The sequence below is a fragment of the Emys orbicularis genome, chromosome 4 (assembly GCF_028017835.1).
Source record: "Emys orbicularis isolate rEmyOrb1 chromosome 4, rEmyOrb1.hap1, whole genome shotgun sequence".
NCBI classification, from domain to species: domain Eukaryota; kingdom Metazoa; phylum Chordata; order Testudines; family Emydidae; genus Emys; species Emys orbicularis.
This window is the reverse complement of record NC_088686.1, coordinates 50864425-50887457: the sequence shown is the minus strand read 5'-3', so window position 1 is coordinate 50887457 and position 23033 is coordinate 50864425. Positions and strand designations below refer to the sequence as shown.

The 23033-nt window shown below is 42.7% G+C and overlaps 1 protein-coding gene across 1 annotated transcript; it reads right to left on the bottom strand.

Moving 5' to 3' along the window:
* Positions 1-1299: 1299 nt before the first annotated feature.
* DTD2 (D-aminoacyl-tRNA deacylase 2) lies at positions 1300-22678 on the bottom strand. Its single transcript, XM_065404105.1, has 3 exons — positions 22550-22678; positions 11881-11950; positions 1300-1793 (listed from the first exon to the last, which is right to left on the bottom strand). The coding sequence occupies exons 1-3, from the start codon at positions 22658-22660 to the stop codon at positions 1468-1470; spliced, it is 507 nt and encodes a 168-aa protein (XP_065260177.1). The 5' UTR covers positions 22661-22678; the 3' UTR covers positions 1300-1467.
* Between the last annotated feature and the right edge of the window lie 355 nt (positions 22679-23033).

Here is a 23033-nt window from a genome sequence, read left to right as displayed (position 1 = left end):
GAAACTCCACAGTGAAGTAAACCAAGGTGGAGTAATCCGCCCCCTATGAAGGTGTCATCCTAACCCCCTGATAGAGAGTGGCATAAATCCTGAGGCATGAAGTTTTATATCCTTTCCGGATTTCTTTTCACACACATTACAATTGTGGATATTCTTGATATCCATATAATTGTCCAATTTTGCTAAATTGTTTGCCTCAACATGTGCCAATAAAATTCCACACTTTAATCACAGATTGAGTGAAATTTTTATCAGTTTTGAATCGGCCACCTAATTTAATTGAATGCCCCTTTGTTCCATTGTCCATGGCTCATAACACAAAGACGCTTCCAATCTACTTTCTATACACCATTAATTATCATATTTAGAATAGCAGTACCTAGAGGCCAACCCCGAATGCTGGTACTGTACATAAAATAAGAGCCAGTCCCTGTCCTGCAGCATTTACAATTTAACAGACAAGACAGAAAAAGGTAGGAGGGAAGGGATTCAGCACACAGGCAGGGTATGTGATGGCTGCAGAGGTCACGTTAATTCCAGATTTTTTATTTTTCCTTTGTTATTTAACTCCTTTCCATTGAGTTATATTAGGAGAGGATTAGGTACATGGAAAGAAAAAGGAAGCAATTAGCACAGGGCAGAGAATGCTCACAGTGAAAACTCCAATACACAGCTTGATGACATCATCAGTGTCCTTTGGTCCCTGCTTGAGTTGCTTTCTGCAGCTACTTTGATGGCTTCATTCCTTGGCTGTTTGTTCCCTGCAGTTTCTTTCCAAAAAGGTACCTGACTGGAGGCAGGGATGTGCCGTATGGGTCCTAGTGCCACCACAGAAGACATCTTCCCTGCACCATTCTGGTTGTGGGGTTTGTGTGTGCGTTCAATTGATCTAATATGGCCCCCATTATTGTAGTGTCTGAATGCCTCACAATCTTTAATATACTTATTCAGACAACACCACTGTGAGACAGGAAAGTACTGTTATTACTATTTTACAGATGGGGAACTGAGGAACAGAAAGGCTAAATGACTTGCCCACATCACTGAGGAATGGAGAATTGAACCTGGGGAATTGATCCCTTCTGTATAGGCTCCCCTTTTCCCCCAAAATTTTTTAATCTACTTCCTAATAAATTTAAACCTTTCTTCATGTTTTTTAAAGCAACAAAAATATGTATTATTCCCATCTTAAATATATTTTAAAAGAACTGCTTTACATATTTTCACTACAATGAATCTTAAGTAATCATTATTAACAAAATATTTCAGATACACAAATGGGTAAGACACATGAGAATGTCAGACTCATTTTTAATAATCAATGTATTTCATGGCTGGACAACACTTGTATAAATTTATTGAAACAACATGTCTGTTTCTTCACATTCCAATCAATTTAAGCGCATTGTCCCTTATAAATGAGAAATTCTACAGTTGCTGGATAATACTATACATAAAATTGATTTTTCAAAATTCAATCATATGAGTGAAAGGTCCATTTGTATCCAGTTTTAACACCTGTCTGTTTCCATATGTGCCATACTTGACAACAACACCTGCTTCAGCACATTTCGTATTAGCAGCCAGTTCTTTTTCACACAATGTTACAAAATGGGAATAAAGCTCCATCCCTTTTTCTTTTTCAATGTTGGAATGGTACTGCATATTTCTTCCCTTCAGTCTACCACCCAGCGTAGCTTGGGGTATTATTAATAAGTTGCCTGGTAAATCCAGAAGAGAAACATACTTTCCACTTTCAGTTTCACTTAATTTAACATTCAACAGCGTATTAACTGCAAAACAAAAAAAAAATCAAATAAAATTAAATTAAAAAATGTACTGTGTGTCTAAAATTAGTTAATCTTAAACCTACTATAACTGTGAAAAGCAATATATTAACAAATACTTCAGTCAGGATGGTTAAGAGAATGTATTCAAATAAAACATTTTAAAATGGTTCATTACAATGTCTATATTTGAACTTTAGTAATCAAATTACATAGCAGAGCTGTGAAGAGAAATTTATATTCTAAGGTGAAAAAAAATCTAAAGATTAATCAATCAATGCACACCAGGCAAATATTATATCTCCATACAGTTAATATTAACCACAGATCAGTACTTTCCATACTGAAGAAAGTTTTTATATATTGTGAAGAACATGGGAGATATCTGTATTAACTTGATGTATTAATACATCTGTGGACTTGATGGTTATTGTGGGGTGGCTAACTCTATGGAACCCGAATGGTTAATTCCAGCTGCAGCTTTCCTCAGGACTCCAGGAACATGGCTCTGCCTGGTGTTCAAAGGGCCAATACACTGAATCTACTATGGGGAGACGACCCCTGGCCCCCTCTGGTGAAGAACTGCATAAAGCAGTTTAACCAGGTTCAGGAGCCCTGCTGGAAACCTCAGGAGATCCTCAGGCAGGAACTCTTGAACAAAGGAACTTTGAAATGGATAAAAGACAGCCTGAGGGACACTGATTCCGGAGTCAGCCTGTCAGAGATGCAGAAGCTTGTCTCACCGAGCCCCAGTGTTGGGGTTGCCTGGGTTAAGTGGGGCCTACTTAAAATGGCAAGGAAAGGCTAAGTATAGGTAAGAGAATATATGTGTAGGCTTTTGTAATTTTTAACCCTTTTCTCTCTGGTATATACCTGAAGACCAGTAAATAATACTTGTTTTGAAGTAGCTGTCCTGAGTCACTGTAATTTCACACTAGTCACAAACTTCCAGAGAGAAGTCAACAGTCTGAGCCAAACCCTCTTGGGCCTGCTGAGATAGTATGGCTGGTAAACAGAGGGTAGTGTAGAATAGTCAGTCCCATCTGAAGTGAGGTGAATGTGGGACTCCATTCTGAGAAAAGCACAGTTGTAGGTCTGTCACAACAGGTGCCCACAAAGAGACTGTGGGAGAGGCCAAAAGTAGATTTCATCCTTGAACCATAATATATACAAACAGGCAATCATAATTCTATTTACCTTATACCCCTTTTTCCATAGTATGCTTATTATAGAACATATCATCTCCTCATTTATTTTCCACCGGCACTCCCCCGCCCCACACATGGGATACAAGAATGGGAAACCCACATCATCCCTCTCCAAACCCATGTAAATTTCTCTGAGGGCTGATGTTTGAATGAGGTACAGGTGGGATTATGATTCAGAAACCAGCTATTCTTTTAAATAACTTTAAAATTCACATAAGGAAAATGTACTACTAACTAGAAAGATTACGTAACTAATAAAATAGACACTGTGGTGACTTAAAAAACTGTTAATGGAAACTCAGCCTTTCTTCTCTAGGTCACTAGTTCAAGTGCAAGTCAGAACAGCAGAAACTGAAAGCTGTGCCATCTGATAGCAATGCGAACCAAGTTGTTTTTCCCTTCCAGTTGTCAGTGAACAGGCCTCCATGCCACAAACCCACCATACCAATGGGAAATAACTAGGGACCTACCAAATTCACAGCCATGAAAAACACATCACGGACCATGAAATCTGGTCTTGTGTATAGTATAGGGTAAAAGCACACAAATTTCATGGGGAAGACCAGGGTTTCTCAAATTGGGGGTCCTGACCCAAAAGGGAGTTGCAGGGGGGTTGCAAGGTTATTTTATAGGGGGTTACACTATTGCCACCCTTACTTCTGCGCTGCCTTCAGAGCTTGGTGGCCAGACAGTGATGGCTGCTGACTGAAGGCCCAGCTCTTCACGCAGCAGCGCAGAAGTAAGGGTGGCAATACCATACCAGGCCATCCATACTTCTGCTCTGCTGCTGGCGGTTGCTCTGCCTTCAGAGCTGGGCTCCTGGCCAGCAGCCACCGCTCTCCAGCTGCCCAGCTCTGAAGGCAGTACCCTGCCAGCAGCAGCGCAGAAGTAAGGGTAGAAGTACCGCAACCCCCCCTACAATAACCTCGTGACCCCCCACAACTCCTTTTTGGGTCAGGACCCCCTACCAATTACAACAGTGTGAAATTTCAGATTTAAATAGCTGAAATCATTAAATTTACGATTTTTTAAATCATGAAACTGACCAAAATGGACTGTGAATTTGATAGGGCCCTAGAAATAACTGGTAGTGTCACTGGCGTCCCAGTAAGGGCAAGGATTGAACTGCTCACAGAGAATGAGCTATTCTTTAAATCACTGTCAGATTATGTTAGTGGGCAGTATGGGGAAACTTGCACTGCTGCTGCTGCTGCCCTGGATGTATCCGTTTTGCTATGAAAAACTATTTTGTTCTCCAGTGACATCCCCATGGAATTTTCACAAGCACAACATTCCTTCAGCACTTCTGCATCTGTGCTTTTGCACAGTGCGGTCTTTCTGCTAGCACTAGCAAATAGCTTGAAATATTCTGTGACCACACAGTCAAACTGCTACTATATCACCGTTGCCCAAAAAATGCTCCTAAGCAAAGAGATAATTGTAATGCATTGGTAATCCATCTCTACTTCTAAAAAACAAGGAAAGTGAAGAAATGAAACAGAAAATAAAGGATGCATAGGATAGTGACAGAAAAAAAACACCATTAACAACTGACCTTATTCCTAGCATCTCTATCCTGATGCAAATATTAAGACTTATGCTGTCAAGAAGCAAGGAGCTGCAGACACTGCTATATTTTTTTTTATCTTGAGAACTATGCCTGAATTTTAATGTCCAACTATATACCTAATATTTCTGATAAGAAAAGGGAAGAAAATAATTTTACCCAACTCCTTCTGCTGGCTCACGGTACATCATTATATCCTGAATATATAGTGAGGTCGGTATTAAAATACTCCTAATTGATTAAAAGAACAGGAGTACTTGTGGCACCTTAGAGACTAACAAATTTATTTCAGCATAAGCTTTCGTGGGCTGCAGCTCACTTCTTCAGATGCATAGAGTGGAACACACAGACAGAAGATATTTATACATACAGAGAACATGAAAAGGTGGAAGTACGCATACCAATTGTAAGAGGCCAATCAATTGAGATGAGCTATCAGTAGCAGCAGAAGAAAAAACTTTGAAGTGATAATTGAGATGACCCATAGAAGGTGTGAGGAGAACTTAACATGGGGGAAAAAATTCAATTAGTGTAATGACCCAACCATTCCCAGTCTCTGTTTAGGCCTAAGTTAATTGTGTCTAATTTGCATATTAATTCGAGTTCAGCAGTCTCTCTTTGGAGTCTGATTGATTGATTAGGAACTGAAGGTCATGCCATGTGTCATTTGAAAGGTTATTTTCTCTAGATGTTCAACTGCATCTTGGATCCAAATCATTCCCTTAACATCCATATAAGTAATATGTCACAAAAGGAACCATATGATCATTTGGATCAGATTTTCTAGCATGTTATTGTGATGGGGTATTCATTCCACACCTCACCTGAAAAGGTTAACGTAGCAGGAAAGGGGCTAGTTAACCTAACAGGCACGCCCTGGGAAAGAATTAGGGTAGACAGCCAAGCCCTTAGAAAATGAAGCTCAGGTGAACAGGTGTATGCTGGGCTGGTACAAAACCAGCAAGCTGAGAACAAAAGGAGGCTGCAGGGAAAGGAGTCTGCAGTCACTGCCTGGGAGAAGGGAGGTGTGCTTAGAATAGGCACTCTGGCAAGAACCTGAAATAAGTTAAATAGCCACAAGGAGCAGAGGGTGCTCTGCTAGTAACCTCGCGGGGCCAGAGCTAGAAGAGAAAATAGGAAGGAGCATAGGGAAATAGTAATGGGGTCTGGGAGTAAGCAAACTGTGGTTGCTGAACAGAGGGTCCCTGTGTAGGAGCAGGATTTTATAATTGTACTATGAGAATTAATGTATGATTTGATTTCATCCTGCCAGCCACCCTCTTTGAATAGCAGAAAGGAATGACAGACCAGAACAATCCTTATGACTGATTATGGTCACCCTTTTGTTTTAGGATAAGTTATAATGTCTACTATGGTTTCCTATATGTATTACAAATTAGGCACTCTAGTTAAATATACATTTCTTTGTTTTAAGGTTTTAGTAAGTAAGAGACAGGATCTTGTATTGTATCTATGTTAAGGAGATTAGAGGAATGTTGAGGGCCTGAAGCCCCAATGTGAATTGTTTTAGTTATAAGATTTAGCAAGGCTTGATTTACAATGTATTCTGCTGAACATAAAATACTGCTGTCTGTATACCTTTGAAGGTTTCTGTAAGAGATTGTTTGTGTGAATGAGGAATGCATGCATCAGGAAAAGATAAGGTGTGAAAGTCATCACAAATGTCCAGATGGTCAAGAAAAAGTGAGAGGAGAGACTTGGAAAGACCAGGAGACAATCAGAAAACATCCATTGTATCTGATGCTAAACATGTTAGCAGCATCGACGACCTCAGAGGTGAGGCAGGCACCCCCGAAGGCGAGACAACAAATAGGAGATAACGATGGGAAGCCTGACAATAACCATCAAATGATAACAGCAGAAAACCCCAAGATTAACACCACTTGGGCCTGGTCTACACTATGACTTTAATTCGGATTTAGCAGCGTTAAATCTAATTAACCCTGCACCCGTCCACACAACGGAGCCATTTATTTCGAAATAAAGGGCTCTTAAAATCGATTTCTGTACTCCACCCCGACGAGCGGAGTAGCGCCAAAATCGATTTTGTCATTTCGAATTAGGGTTAGTGTGGCCGCAATTCGATGGTATTGGCCTCCGGGAGCTGTCCCAGAGTGCACCATTGTGACCGCTCTGGACAGCAATCTGAACTCGCATGCGCTGGCCAGGTAGACAGGAAAAGCCCCAGGAAAATTTGAATTTCATTTCCTGTTTGCCCAGCGTGGAGAGCACAGGTGACCACAGATAGCTCAGCTCATCAGCACAGGTAACCATGCAGGCCGATAATCGAAAAAGAGCACCAGCATGGACCGTACGGGAGGTACTGGATCTGATCGCTATATGGGGAGAGGATTCAGTGCTAGCAGAACTTCGTTCGAAAAGACAAAATGCCAAAACTTTTGAAAAAATCTCCAAGGGCATGATGGAGACAGGCCACAATAGGGACTCAGATCAGTGCCGCGTGAAAGTCAAGGAGCTCAGACAAGCCTATCAAAAACAAAGGAAGCAAACGGTCGCTCCAGGTCAGAGCCGCAGACATGCTGCTTCTACGCCGAGCTGCATGCAATTCTAGGGGGGGCCGCCACCACTACCCCACCTGTGACGGTGGATTCCGGGTCGGGGATAGTCTCATCAGCTACACCTGAGGATTCTGCGGATGGGGAAGAGGAGGAGGAGGAGGACGAGCTTGCAGAGAGCACCCAGCACTCCGTTCTCCCCAACAGCCAGGATATTTTTCTCAGCCTGACTGAAGTACCCTCCCAAGCCAGTATCCAAGACCATGACCCCATGGAAGGGACCTCAGGTGAGTTTACCTTTTAAAATATAAAACTTGTTTTAAAAGCAAGCGTTTTTTAATTATTACTTTGCCCTGAGGACTTGGGATGCATTCACGGCCAGTACAGCTACTGGAAAAGTCTGTTAACGTGTCTGGGGATGGAGCGGAAATCCTCCAGGGACATCTCGATGAAGCTCTCCTGGAGGTACTCCAAAAGCCTTGCCACAAGGGTTCTGGGCAGTGCAGCCTTATTCCGTCCTCCATGGTAGGACACTTGACCACGCCATGCTTGCAGCAAGTAATCTGGTATCATTGCCTGACAAAGCCTGGCAGCGTATGGTCCCGGTGTTTGCTGGCATTCAAGCAACATCCGTTCTTTATCTTGCTGTGTAATCCTCAGGAGAGTGATATCGCTCATGGTAACCTGGTTGAAATACGGGAATTTAATTAAGGGGACAGAGGTGGACGTTTCTACTGGGCTGTTTGCCTGTGGCTGAAAAGAAATCCTTCCCTGCAGTTAGCCAAGCGCAGGGGGGCGGGGAATTGGCCCTGAGCTTTTCGCGTTTGGCTAGCAGGGATCTTCCCTGTTACCAGCCACGCGGTGGGGGGAGGGGTACAGCGATTATCCCAGAGAATTGGATGGGGGGGGGGGGGGTTAGTTTGTTTTCTGCTGCTGAAGGTTAACAGGAAAACCGCAGCAGTCAACAGGCTTTGCTTGGTATGTGGGAAAGGAGGGCGCAGAAGCCGAAAGACAATGGCTTACCATGGCTGCCTGCAAGCTGAATTCTGTTGCCCGGACCTGCGTCTGTGATCTCTAACACCAAAGCCACAGGCACTCAATATTAAGATGGAAAATGCGACCTTGTACTGAAATCATATGTGCTATGTAATGTGAATAGTGTTTTTCACCATGAAAGAGTATAAGCATTGTTCTGTAAAATGTATCATTTTAAAAACTTCTCTCCTTTTTTTCAACCCTCCCTCCAGCAGCTGCAAATTTTTCAAGCCTCCCTCCTCCATCCCGAAGGCTATCTCAGATAAGGCGGCGTAGAAAGAGGACGCGAGACGACATGTTCACGGAAATAATGGGATGCACCCGCAATGAAAGAGCTCATTTGAATGAGTGGAAGGACACTGTATCTAAATTTAGGAAAGATGCCAGTGAACGTGAGGTCATGAGGGACGCTCGAGATGAGAGGTGGCAGGCTGCAACGCTGGGGCTGCTGCGTGAGCAAACGGACATGCTCCGGCGTCTGGTGGAGCTTCAGGAACGGCAGCAGGATGACAGAGTGCCGCTGCAGCCGCTGTATAACCTCCCTCCCCCCTCACCATGTTCCATATCCTCCTCACCCAGACGTGTAAGAACGCGGGAGGGGAGGCTCTGTGCACCCTCCCACTCCACCCCAGTGGACAGCCCAACCAAAAGGCTGTCATTATATTGAATTTGTTCAGTGGCCTTTTACTTCCCTCCTATCCTCCTCCCAAACCTCACCCAGATTACCTTGTTGGTTCTCTCCCTATGTTTATAATCACTTAATAAAGAATACATGATTTTTAAATGATAGTGACTTTATTTCCTTTGAAAGAAAGCTGGGGGAACGGGGAGGGTGGGTTCCTTACAGAGAATGAATGAGTCAATAAAGGGGGCGGGTTTTCATGAAGGAGAAACAAACAGAAATTTCACACTGTAGCCTGGCCAGTCATGAAACTGGTTTTCAAAGCTTCTCTGATGCACAGCGCTTCCTGGTGTGCTCTTCTAATCGCCCTGGTGTCTGGCTGCACGTAATCAGCAGCCAGGCGATTTGCCTCAGCCTCCCAGCCAGGCGATTTGCCTCAGCCTCCCACCCTGCCATAAAGGTCTCCCCCATACTTTCACAGAGACTGTGGAGCACACAGCAAGCAGAAATAACAATGGGGAGATTTCTTTGGCTGAGGTCAGAGCGAGTCAGTAGCGATCGCCAGCGACCTTTTAAACGGCCAAATGCACATTCTACCACCATTCTGCACTTGCTCAGCCTGTAGTTGAACAGCTCCTGACTCCTGTCCAGGCTGCCTGTGTATGGCTTCATGAGCCATGGCATTAAGGGGTAGGCTGGGTCCCCAAGAGTAACTATTGGCATTTCAACATCCCCAACGGTTATTTTCTGGTCCGGGAAGTAAGTTCCTTGCTGCAGCCCTTTAAACAGAGTAGTGTTCCTGAAGACGCGAGCATCATGAACCCTTCCCGGCCAGCCCACGTTGATGTTGGTGAAATGTCCCTTGTGATCCACAAGTGCTTGCAGCACCATTGAAAAGTACCCCTTGCGGTTTATGTACTGGGTACCCTGGTGCTCTGGTGCCAAGATAGGGATGTGGGTTCCATCTATCGCCCCACCACAGTTAGGGAATCCCATTGCAGCAAAGCCATCCACTATGACCTGCACATCTCCCAGAGTCACTAGCTTTCGTAGCAGCACCTCAGTGATTGCTTTGGCTACTTGCATCACAGCAGCCCCCACAGTAGATTTGCCCACTCCAAATTGATTCCCGACTGACCGGTAGCTGTCTGGCGTTGCAAGCTTCCACAGGGCTATTGCCACTCGCTTCTCAACTGTGAGGGCTGCTCTCATCTTGGTATTCTGGTGCTTCAGGGCAGGGGAAAGCAAGTCACAAAGTTCCAAGAAAGTGCCCTTACGCATGCGAAAGTTTCGCAGCCACTGGGAATCGTCCCACACCTGCAACACTATGCGGTCCCACCAGTCTGTGCTTGTTTCCCGGGCCCAGAATCAGCGTTCCACGGCTATAACCTGCCCCATTAACAGCATGATCTCCAAAGCACCGGGTCCCGCGGTTCGATAGAATTCCCTGTCCATATCCTCATCAGCCGCGCTGCCGTAGCCTGCTCCTCGCCGCCTGGTTTTCCAGGTTCTTGTTCAGCATAAACTGCACGATAAGGTGCGAGGTATTTACAATGTTCATGACTGCTGTCTTGAGCTGAGCGGGCTCCATGCTTGCCGTGGTATGGCGTCTGCACTGTTCACCCAGGAAAAAGGCACGAAACGGTTGTCTGCCGTTGCTTCCTGGAGAGGGGGGAGGATATACCCAGAACCACCCGCGACAATGTTTTTGGCCCCATCAGGCATTGGGATCTCAACCCAGAATTCCAATGGGCGGAGGAGACTGCGGGAACTATGGGATAGCTACCCACAGTGCAACGCTCCAGAAATAGACGCTAGCCCCGGTACATGGACGCACACCGCCGAATTACAGTGCTTAGTGTGGTTGCATACATTCGACTTTATACAATCTGTTTTACAAATTCGAATTATATAAATTTGGATTAATCCCGTAGTGTAGACATACCCTTAGGGACTAATGATTACAGGATGACATTGCAAAATGCATAGACTCAAAGGGGAATTTACAACTATAAAGTTGGGGTGTTTTGCCATGGAACTTTGGGTTCAGTCCTGCTAAGCATCGGATCGTGACCAACAGAGCCCAGCTCCATTAGATTGACTAGAGTGACAACAGACTGGTAACTATAAACATCAACTGGCAGGACTGTGTGTGTGTAGCATACGCTAACTGTTGTATTTTCAATAAATGCGGCGTATTTGCCTCCCCCCCAGAAAAGATCCTGTGTGCTTTGTATAGCATAACACCTGTGCTGGAACACAGTAGTGGGTGGGCCTGGATTCCCCTACCTGCCACTGAGGAAAGTAGCATAGTCCTGAATTATAGGACAGCCTGGAAAGGTAGCCTGACAGTCAATCCTGAGATTTTGGTACACCCTGAAGGGGAAACACATATAATGACCTGAGCAGAGGGCCAAGTCACAAAGAGGGAGCACTCACAAAGAGTGAGTCCCAGAGAGCTAAAGGGACCGTAGTGAGAGAAAATGACGGAAGATGGTGTCAGATCTTGAACAGAGCTAATCCCCTGAGCAGCCATAAGGCACCTTCATAGTGAGAGAACCCCATTACAGTTATTAATAAGAATAAAATCAGTTTACATTGAATATACCCATTCTTCCAAGAGGGTCTACCACTAGTACATGGACACAAGATGAGAAGCAAACACCTGTCAAATGGACTGAGGAAGACAAACTTGGTTCACAGGCAGGGAGCTTGATGTCATCAAGCTTGATGGACTTCTATACAGAGCTTCTCTACAGCGCTATGCCAAAACAGTCACTGAAAGGAGGACAGCAAAGGAGACTAGAAATGAGTTTCTTCACTAAGGATAAGGAGCTGAACAACCAGGGTTTGGCTTACCTGCTACTCATGACTGGGGAGATACAAGGTAGAACTCAGAATAAAATTACCAGCTCAGAATAATTTCAGTATGGAGTGAATTTTGCAATTTACAGGTTCTCATTTACAAAGTTTCTTTTGAAAGATATTGTTCTTATTGCCCTCTCCAGTCATACCTCATACTGGGCCTGATTCTGTAGCTTCTCCATGCATTTAGCTGCTGGATAATTAAGCCCATTATTTTTTGCTTATCCCTTATTGTAAGAATACCAATAATAAAACATACCCATTTTTGGAATGAGTTCCTCACTGGCTCCTTTGAAGAAGCATATGTAGATAACCAGTCCTCTTTGGATCTATGAAAGATTGCACACACACAAAAAAAGTATTGTGTATATGTTTATATATCTGCACAGTACTTACTAATATAATTAAAGACAATCCATTATCTGTACATTAACCCAAATTTAATTGGAATTTACAATATATTAATACACAGGCTAAAATTAAAAGCAGATATACAATTCTTCCTCATGCTGGGATCCAATGGCATAGAGACAAGTCCACTGCATGGTGAATGGGGAAAACCCAGAAGGGGTTACGGAATAAGATGCTGTGAAACAAGAGTATCTAGGAGATGGAAAACTCATTTAATTTCAGAGCCTCTTCAAGCAAGTCTGTTTAGGAGACAGGAAACCCCTGATTTCAAAACTGAGCAGTCCAAGATCATTCGCCTTGGAACGCAAGTAAACTAGGGTGGAACTACTGATATCTGTACCTAGCAGGCTATGACAAGACATTCCTATGAACCGGATAGGGTGGACTGGCCTAACAAACCATTATACCTGAAACTCAATTGTTATAGAAACAGAACAACAAACCAAACTGATTTAAACGGATTTCAACCCAGACCTAACAAATGGAAGTGGGTCATGGATTTCGGATAATAGCTACATATATTATACATATTGTGAGCTGGAATATTAGAACTCGATTGACTCCAGACCAGACTGAGCTCATAGTGGAGGAGTTAAGGAAGTTACTAGCTTCCCTTGCTGCCATATGGGGGAGACACTGGCTGGGCACAGGAAAGATGACAGTTGGAAACTACACTTTCCTTTATTCTGGACATTCAAGTGGGCAAATGAATCGTAGAGATGGTGTTGCTATAGCAGTGAATAAGAGAATAGTCAGCTTCAACAGCAGAAACCAATGTCTGAGCGGATTGTCATAACAAGGTTTACTACTGCCTACAATAAACTGTGCATAATTATGATCTGCTGTTATGCACCAACAGAAACAGCAAAAGAGGAAGAGAAGGATGCGTTTTATCAACAGCTAGATAGCAATGTAGATGAGATTTCTTTGATAATGGGAGATCTGAATGCAAAAGCTGGTAGCATGCATGGTAAGCAAATGAACAGTGATGGACAACATGGCATCAAGACAGGAAATGATAATGGGGAAAGATTAAGAACTTGCTATGAAATGCACAATCTGATTATTGGTGGTACTTGGCTTCCTCACAAAGACATGCATGAGGTTACATGGAACTCACCAGATGGTCAAACCAAAAACCAGATTGATCACATGATCAGTAAAAGGCATAGTCCAGGGGTGGCCAACCTGTGGCTCTGGAGCCACATGCGGCTCTTCAGAAGTTAATATGTGGCTCCTTGCATAGGCACCGACTCCGGGGCTGGAGCTAGAGGCGCCAATTTTCCAATGTGCCGGGTGGTGCTCACTGCTCAACCCCTGGCTCTGCCACAGGCCCTGCCCCCACTCCACCCCTTCCCGCCCCCTCCCCTGAGCCTGCCATGCCCTCGCTCCTCCCCCTCCCCCCCAGAGCCTCCTGCCCGCCACAAAACAGCTGATCGGGAGGTGCAGGAAGGGAGAAGGAGGCGCTGATTGGCAGGGTTGCCGGTGGGTGGGAGGCTCTGGGAGCTGGGTGTGTGTGTGTGGAGCTGATGGGGGACTGCTGAAGTATTACTATGGCTCTTTGGAAACGTACATTGGTAAATTCTGGCTCCTTCTCAGGCTCAGGTTGGCCACCCCTGGCATAGTCAATCATTGTTGGATGTCAGATTCTATAGAAGTGCCGAGTGTGCCAGTAGCTCTCTGAGGGAAGCACACAAGGTGATGCTTGGAGGATGTTTCAGAACATTAATTTGAATGATGAAGAAATCTCACTGCAGACCAGATGGGAAATATACAAGAAAGCAATACAAAACACAGCAGAAGAGTTGCTGGAAGGCGTAAGCAAACAAACAAGCAATGAAACAAGAAAGTTACTGGAAAAGTGTAACCAAGCCAAGACTACTGGAAAAGCAGAAGTAAAAGCTTTATACAGGGGGGTAAAGAAATCACAAAGATTGGACAAGAAATAGTTTTGGAAAGAAGAGGCTCAATAACTCGAGGAGGCATCAAGAAAACAAGATATGAAAACAGTATACAAAAAGGGTAAGTTGCATGGAAACATCAGCTCAACAATGCAAGCAGTAAAATAAGCTACTGGTGGACTGACAACAAATACTCAAGTCATGCCGGAAGTATGGAAGGAGCATTTTGATAAAATGCTGAGCACTGCAGATCATTCAGCTTCAAGCATTCTAAATGTTCTAGATGAACAAGGCAGCTGGTAAGGCAGAACGGATATCAGCACTGAACTACCATCAGAAGAAGATACAGAAAGAACAGTGAAACAGTTAAAAATAGGAATAGACAATATAACATCTGAGCTGGTAAAAGTTGGCAGGACAAGTGCTATCACAGCATTAGAAAAAAAGTTACTAGTTATGGGAGCAACAGGAGGTACCAGACGACTAGCTAAAGGTAACAGTAACAATCTTAAAGAAAGGAGATCCAAAGAATTATAGAGGTGCAAGCTTATTGTCAGTATTGGGAAAAATCACAATGAAAGTAATTTTCAACAGATTATGGGTAAGTAGCAGGAAAGGAACAGGCCAATGTTGCATTGATCACATATCCATGCTCCAATAGTTGATGGGAAAAAGTGAGAAAGGGGATTAAAGATTTTGCTCTTTTCATTGACTGCATGAAGGCATATGATTCAGTTTGGAGGGAAGCATTATGGAAAGTAGCAAAATCATAGCAAGTTCCAGATGAGATCACTACAATTATAATAGCTATGTATAAGACTCCTGCAGTGCCATAAAAATTGGTGGAAAATTAAGCAACTGGTTTAAGTAAAAATTTGGTGTAAGACAAAGGGGCATGGAATCAGTGTCACTTGTCATCATGTTCTTAAACTGGACATTAATAATATCAGCCAAATTGGAGGACATGAGATTGGACGAGTTTAACTATATTGTCCAATCTCATGTCCTCCAATTTGGCTGATATTCTTAATGTCCTTAACCTATACAGAGGACAACAACTGGCAGACACATCTGAATTAACGATGATACTCTTTGCTAACTTGGAAAACTGGTGTAGTCGACTTGGACTTACAATAAATGCCAAGACGACAAAGTGGTTGCATCTTAGAAAAGGGACAAGGGAATGAGTGCTGAAATGCAGCAGTAGTGGAGTCATGGAACAAACAGAATCTTATATGTTCCTAGGAATCTTGATCAGTGTTGATGGTTCCATGAAGGATGAGATTAAAAAGAGATGTGCCATACCCACAAGTGCTGCACAGAAACTGATGAATTTATGGACTTATGAAAGCATTATATTTGGTACCAGAGTGAAAATTTATCAAACTGGTGTACTAAAAGTACTACTCCATGGTCTGGAGAGTGCAGTAAATGAAACAGACATCAGAAGACTAGGGACGCAACAGAGATGACGGTGTTTTGAAAGAAGCAGTTGTAAAGTGGAATGATTTTAAGACAAATGAAGTTAGGAGAGTAGGGTGTGAAATCAGGTTATAGGACTGACTACAATCAAAAAGATTACAATGATAGGCACACTGCAGAAGCCAAACAGATGGTAGCATGACAAAGAAAATAATGCAAACGCAACCAAGGTGAGTTTGACCTAGAGGCCAACCACTCACTAGACACTGGGACATCATATGCAGGGACATGACCAGGCTGGGCTTAATGGAGGAACAAGCCATGGACAGGTATGAATAGTGACACTGTGTCTTCAAAGATGCTCTGTAATTAAAATAAGCAGCAGAAACAATTCATACCTAATGGATTCGATTACTTAATTTCAAGACAGATAATAACCAAAGCTTTTCTCCTATCAAACATGCAAATAAGTCACTTTCAGTTTAAATATGAATTCATCTTCATTTGAAATGTGATAATCATGGTAATGGCTAATTTAGTAGATTATACCTCAGGAAATTAACATAATATTCAATCACATCACAATTTTGTAAAAACATACTCAGATTGTTAAACACAGAGACCAATATCATGACAGAATATTTAAAACTATTGAGAACATAATTTATCACTTTATCCTGGCTGAAGTCATTGATTTCAATGGAACAAGGATTTCACCCTTAATTTTTTTAAACGGATAAATTAATTTGCTTTGCACAACAGAGGAAGAATAACTGATCTTAAGGAAATGTTACAAATATAGGGCCAAACCTCCAAACAATTCCTTATGAGATTAATCCTTATTTAATGGAACTACTTGTTTTGAGTAAGAACTAGTTATGTGCATAAGGGATCATGCCCCAGAGGTGGAAAAAATGTAAGGCAGATACTGTGCTGAATTTTTCCACTCTCTCATTTAGATCCCTCAACACACATAGGTGGCCCACTGTGATTACATTAAGGGAGAATGACAAACATCGCTGCCCTTAGCCAATGGCATTCCACCCATCAATATAAGTGAAGTACTCAGTCCCTTATTCCTTTAGTCTGATTGAAAAAAAAATTAAATATCTTGCTTTAACTACAGGGTCTGTGTGCAAAAGAGGGATTACTGTGAGCATATGTGCACAGAATACCCAGGGCTCTACCACTGTAGTTTCAAGGAACAAGTACTCTTCTGAGAAACATATTTTTTTCTGTAAGCAAAACAGAGTACAACTTGCAGTAACCACTGAAAGTCATCTAACTAGTGCCTGGTCTACACTAGGAGGGGGGGATTAATTTAAGTTACGCAACTTCAGCTATGTGAATAACATAGCTGAAGTCGACGTACTTAGATCTACTCACCCCGGTGTCTTCACTGAAGTGAGTCGACTGCTGCCGCTCCCCGGTTGACTCTGCCTGCGCCTCTCGTGGCGGTGAAGTACAGGAGTTGACGGGAGAGCGCTCGGGGGTCGATTTATTGCATCTAGACTACGCTAGACGCAATAAACCGACTCCCGCTGGATCGATTGCTGCCCGCCGATCCGGCAGGTAGTATAGACATACCCTAGGAGACGCTGCCCAGTTCAGTGATGGGACTTGAAGTTTATCACCTCAAAATACCGTATCTCAACCAAATTTTTAAGGCATTTTGAAAGATCACTCACAAATATCTTCTGTTTTGTTAAGCTTATGGTAACAGTTACTGTGTTTCCTTAACTATTTTTGTAAAGACTTCTGCTTTGTTCTCTTGTATACGTTAGTATCGGATTCACCAGTATGCTCAAGGCTAAGGGTGAAAAAAGCAACACATTCTAAGTCCCTATTTATTTTTCAGTTGCTGACTTCCTAATAAAGAATTTTCTTTGGGGCTAAAATGTCCCATGCTGATATTTTTTGGAAAGCCAAATAATTCCTTCCAAAAAGTTCATTTTGACCAGTGTGGAATAATATATAGCAGTTTTCTAAATTCCAAATTCCATTAAGTATTTAAGAAGTTAGACTCTTCAAAGTTCAAGTGAGCTTTGCTGTGATTCCATACTATCTGTTCCTAGCAAATGAAGGAGAGATACACATTTGGAAGAGATTTCCAAAAGTTGCAATTATTGATACATATGCCTCACCTACATATTAGTTCCAGAATTAGATTAACATTATGATATTGGTAAGGAAAAAATACATATTGTAAAAGGTCCTGGTAAAACAGACCCAATAAATCTGTAATGAAAAATCCAATCAAAATTTTATCATATCATACTTTTTATACCATTATACCAGAGAAAAATGCCTACAGTATATAGCACACAGTGTAAGAGATAATCAGTTCTGCCACATCTCTCAATATTTGATGTTCTCCTTAAAGTCCTTGCCCTGAGGTCATCTACTGTATGAGAATCTCAGCAAAAAGAGTTTTTAGCCCTTGTTGCTACAAGGACAACCTTGAAAATGTGAACCAAATATAGCCTAAATGTTGAGGCAAAGAAAAGGAATAAATACAAACAAATAAGTAAAAATAAAACCCTAATTAAAAATAGGAACTCAAGCCAATCTCATGATTTGAGGTCTGACTTCTCATTTCTGAATCCTTGGAATGGGCAACACTCTAGTTGTTGGAGACAAGTCATGCCTAGCCTTTTATGGCAAAAGGTGATACAGACTTTGGGCTCAGTATTCCACAGCACCTGTACAAAGCTAGGGCACAGTGGAGAGAAGGGGGCTGACACAGAGTGGATTGTATCGCTCTGATTCTTAGCTGCACAGTCCCAGTGTAAGTTAAAGCTGCTGGGGGAAGCTTCAGTTTATGTTGCAGGTGTAAGGCCTTTGAGCCCCTATCTATATTTAACTGTGCACAACTCCAATTCAAAACATTTCATTTTTTAAAAAATGTCTTGAGTATATTAAGTTTTGGCAAGCTGGACACTCTATTAAAGGCTTAAGTAATAATGGTACTGTATCAAATCCTCTAAGAACAGATTCAGTCAGATGGTCTGTTTCCAGTAAGAGGTGCAACTCAGAATGTTTAAGCTTTTTGAACTGAAACAAAAACAACGGTGTTCATAAAGTGCTCTGTAAACAGTCAAGGCCTAATCAATTGGCTGTTCAGTCCAAACTTCAGCACTAGAAAACTCAAGCAAAATAAAATAAATAAGGGGGTTACAAATTCAAAACATTTAGATCTGGACAACCATTGCTGTAAACCTGCATAGTGGCCTAAGGGTGCCCAAGAGGATTACATGGGGAAACCACACTGTATATGGATTTGCTATTGTCAGTAAAATGCCTGTGTAAATAGACTAGCACAGCAAGTTCCCTGGCACCCCTGGCTTTTTTACTAAAAATTCTCAGACCTGGCACCAAGCAAACATATTCAAATACACAGCACAATGCATGTACCTGATGCTAATAACAATGCTATAGGGCAGGCATTACCCAAGGTAATGTTAATACCAAAGGATTATTTAGCAGTTGGTCACTAAGCACTCTCATCTGAATCTGCAAGCAGCACACAGTTAGCTAAAAACGTGCAGGCTTTCAGCAGCTGTAACACATGCATTCTGCAAAAGGTGTATTTTCATCTCTGCTCTACAACTTTTGCAGAAAAATATAATATAATATAGTAGGAACCCTTCCATAATGATTAAGATGTCAGCTTGTGATAAATTGGGTAGTCAGGTAAATTATTCTTTGACATTTTATTTTGTTCCAGTTTTCATTGCAGAATAAGTCATTATAAGGGTTTTCTATGTACTTGTAACATGGCCCCCACCTCTACAGAAGCTGAACACTTCCCATATATTTATATGAAATTTTCTTAACAATACCCGGGGATAGAATAGTATTATTCCCATTTTACATATGAGCAACTAAAGCACAGAGAGATTAATGGACATGCCTAAAATCACACAAGAAATCTGTTGCACAACCAAGAACCAAACTCCTGAGTCTCAATCTGGTGCCTTAATCACAGAATGATCCTGCTTCAGTACAAGATAAAATTAGAAGTGGTCCAGATAGTTCCCACTGCATACTTTATATTTATTGTAACAGTATTCACTTTTATTATTGTGAAGAAAAGCATTGGATTTCATCTTATTTTGTTACATGTATAAAAGAGAAGTCCTATGTTTGCACGTACTCTGTTGTAAGACTTTGTTTGTATTACATATATTCCTTCTAATGTAGGTTTCCCCATGAATAGGCCATTCCACTGTTGGAGTCATTTATTGCTGAGAAACATTATGATATGAAAGTGATTATGGAAGAATGGGTACATAAGTGTAAATGCAATGTACATTCAAACCCTTTCTCCATCCAGAGTGAGCCCACAAAGACCTGTTGGCTTTCTTTTTAAGAAAGAACTGTCAAACATATACTCTGGGAATACCTATAGTGAGTTTATATGGCTCTGGAATTGTTCAAGGTTATCTACATCAAGTGCTATTTTATTTTACAATAGATTATAAACTCCTCAGTGCAAGGACACGTTTTTAAATTGCTTGTAAATCACCAAGCCACACAAATTTTGTATCAGTAATAGTTTACTGGGTCTTAGTTTTTTTATTTTTGTGTTGGTGAGCATGTAAGTGGTAACATTATAGTAAGAAAATACAATGGCAGAAATTCATTACTGATCAAACCTTCCACTGCCCTCTAAAGAAAAGTCATGCTAAGGGATTCAGCTCTTTCCATACTTTTTGCTGTGGAGTGACTAGCTTTCGCCTCATCTTGTAATACCAGTGAAATGCCTAGGGAAGATACAAGTGCAGTGATCACTGATAATACACTTTATGGCTGGAAGGGACCTGCTAGCTTATATAGTACAACTCCTCACGCAAATTCCTCTATTGGATGTTGCTCTTTCACAGATTTAGGTTAAATAATTTAAAACGTGAAATAAGAGATTTATTTAAACAGCATAGCATTCTTGGAATGGTTTAAATCACAACATACTGTAGTTTATCCCTCTTTTCTGAATATGTAAAGGAACACAGTCGTCAATCATATTTCCCTCTGCAACTTTATCTATTCTTGTTACAACAAATCCCTAAGATTACTATAATGGAATGATAAGAGAAAAATATTTAAGTTAATTTACTTAGTGCCTAGCCAATTTTGCTGTTTTCCTTGTACGCAGATGCTGATTCTGTAATATGATTCATGCAGGTGGACTTCTGCACCCACAGAGCCCCAACGATTTCAATGGTGCTCTACAAGGGTCAGCTTGCACACATCACATTGCAGTATGAAGGCCTTATTTTCTCTGTTATTTATGTGGTTCTTTTGCAACTGGAGAGAAACAGTTTAAAAACAGGTGGAAAATTATTCTAAAGCAACAAAAACTGGTAGCGGGTGGATTCAGGGGCAGGTATAGAACATAAAATTACTTTTAACTCTGTCTTTAAATTTATATGTCTTTTAAACATGTTAGCACGTCTACCTCTTTTTTGTCTAAGCCCCTATGCCACACCTTTTTGGACTTTGTGTTTCAGCAATCTTTTCTTATAGGCTACAAAATGATGGGTCCTATATACACCTGAATTAATTTAGCAAAAGTGCTCATCGACAATAACACATATCACCACAGGGTCTTGCAGTACTTTCACAATGCTACACCTGACCCCTCATTCAAACCTATAGCAATACACAGCTGAAAGGGAACAGTATTATATTTATTTTTAGATTCTTTATTGCTATAGCAGCTAAGTTCTTATTGAAAATACAGTTTTTCAAAGGGCATTATTCAAAACCATCCACCCTGATACAATCTAAAACCACTGTCCTTTTATCTGGAATAAAATCAAATCTAAGGACAAAAACAAACAAAATAAGACATCTTCCATTGTGCTCTGAAGCTTGTTAGATTCAGATTTATATAGTACTGTATATGTCTGTAAGGGTTACTTTTCTTTTAAGCACCAGGTAATGGCCACTGCTGGAGACAGAGTATTCAGGTACTAATAAACCATTTACAGTATCTGGTAGGGAATATCCCATGATACATTTCCAAATGCTGCATGGATGCAGTTTTTTTGACATTCCCAAATTGTATTTTATATCTGAAAAAGCCACTCATAATGGGGAAAACCAACAGTTCTGAATACAATAAATACCACACAGTGGGACTAATTCATCCCTAATGTACTTCTGCTGGAGTTACAGTAGGAAGGAATCAGATGTTATATATGCTGCAGGGTACAACAGTGGTTCCCAATCCTGTAAATTGGAGTCCCCTTTGTAATGATTAATAGACTGTCCCTTTTCACTATGTCCACTGCAGAAATGTCACTGTCTCTATTTTTCTGTGCATTCTCTCTCTGTATCTTTTCCAATTGCTACTCTCCACCTCCTAACTCACTCAAGCGTAGGCTGGGGCAATGTGGCATAAACATATGATATTGTGGAAGCATTACAAAGAAAAGAAACTTGGGCCAACAAATTGTTTCTGGATCCTATAATCCCCCACACATGAACTGCTCCCATGTCCAACTAGTGCATTAATGACTGGCACAGGAGAACAAGGAGAAGGAAAAGTGGCTATTAGAAACATTCATAGAGTGCCATCATTCTGCATGGCACTTCCTAAGAGATTACTAAAACAGACAAGGTTCCTGCCCAAAATGATGTACAGGACTACCCCAGAGGTCTGATTCTCCACGGCCTTACACGGGCACTCGAATCTGTACAACGTGTGCCAGCTGGTGGTATTTTACACACAGATTGCACAGGTGTAAGTAAATAGACCAGCGGCAAAACGGTGGAGAATTAGGTCCAGAGACTCGCCCATGGCCGAGGGAGCAGCATGTTCGCAATGGGATGCTTGGGGGTGAAAGGGAGAACAGTACAAGCCCAATGAGTTTGCCCAATGCTTCCCTGTTCTGCCTTGCACTGCGCCAGGGGAGCCGGTCCCCAAGGAGCAGAACAAGACAAGGTAGGCGCGTGGCTTCCCCAAGAAACACGCTACGCTGCTAACCGCTCCCAGCGCAGCAGGGCTGGGGCTTGGGGCAAACAGGCCCATTGCAAACAGAGCGGAAACGCCGAGCGGATAGCGGCGGGAGGGCTCAGCCGGGAGAGAGGCGCTGTCCCTGCCACGGCGGACAGCAGCAGCTAGGAAGGAGAGGCGCGATGGCTTTGCAAACGCAGCGTCAGAGCGGGCCGGCCCGCTGCGCACGTTACCTCTACCCACTCGGCCTCGGAGCCCGGCTCGGTGGGCTTCACCTGCAGCCGGGAAGCCAAACACTGCTGCAGAAGAGCCCGTGCGCGGGGCGGCGCGCTAGGGGCGGCCATGCCCAGCAGCGCCGGCGGGCGAGCAGACTGGGGAGCCCGGGCTAGGCGACGCAAAGGCAGGCACCGCCCCCCAGCAGCACGCGGAGCCGGCGCTGACCCGGGAAGGGGTGGGGCATCGGCAAGTGCCAGGGGAAACTCCGCCCCGTTGCTCTCCCAGCTGCGGGCTGCAGGAGGTGCGGAACGAAGAGCATCGTTCGGGCCCTGCAAAGAGGCCCGATGGGGCAATGGGCTCGTGCCGCAGGTGCTGGGTTACTGCAGGGTAGGCAGCGTGGTGCAGTTTGTGGAAGCGGGGAGCTGATCCAAGACCAGCCTTTTCAACCAGGGCTCCAGAGTTTCTGTTAAATTTCTCCCGGGAACTTTGGTTTTATTTTGT

Bases quoted from the DNA above. Each gene is read 5' to 3' on its own strand.
- DTD2 (XM_065404105.1), bottom strand. From the start codon at position 22,660: ATGGCCGCCCCTAGCGCGCCGCCCCGCGCACGGGCTCTTCTGCAGCAG. The intron at 11,951-22,549 runs GTAACGTGCGCA...AATCTTTCATAG, and splicing joins CCGAGGCCGAGTGGGTAGAG to ATCCAAAGAGGACTGGTTAT. The intron at 1,794-11,880 runs GTATGTTTTATT...TTTGTTTTGCAG, and splicing joins GGAACTCATTCCAAAAATGG to TTAATACGCTGTTGAATGTT.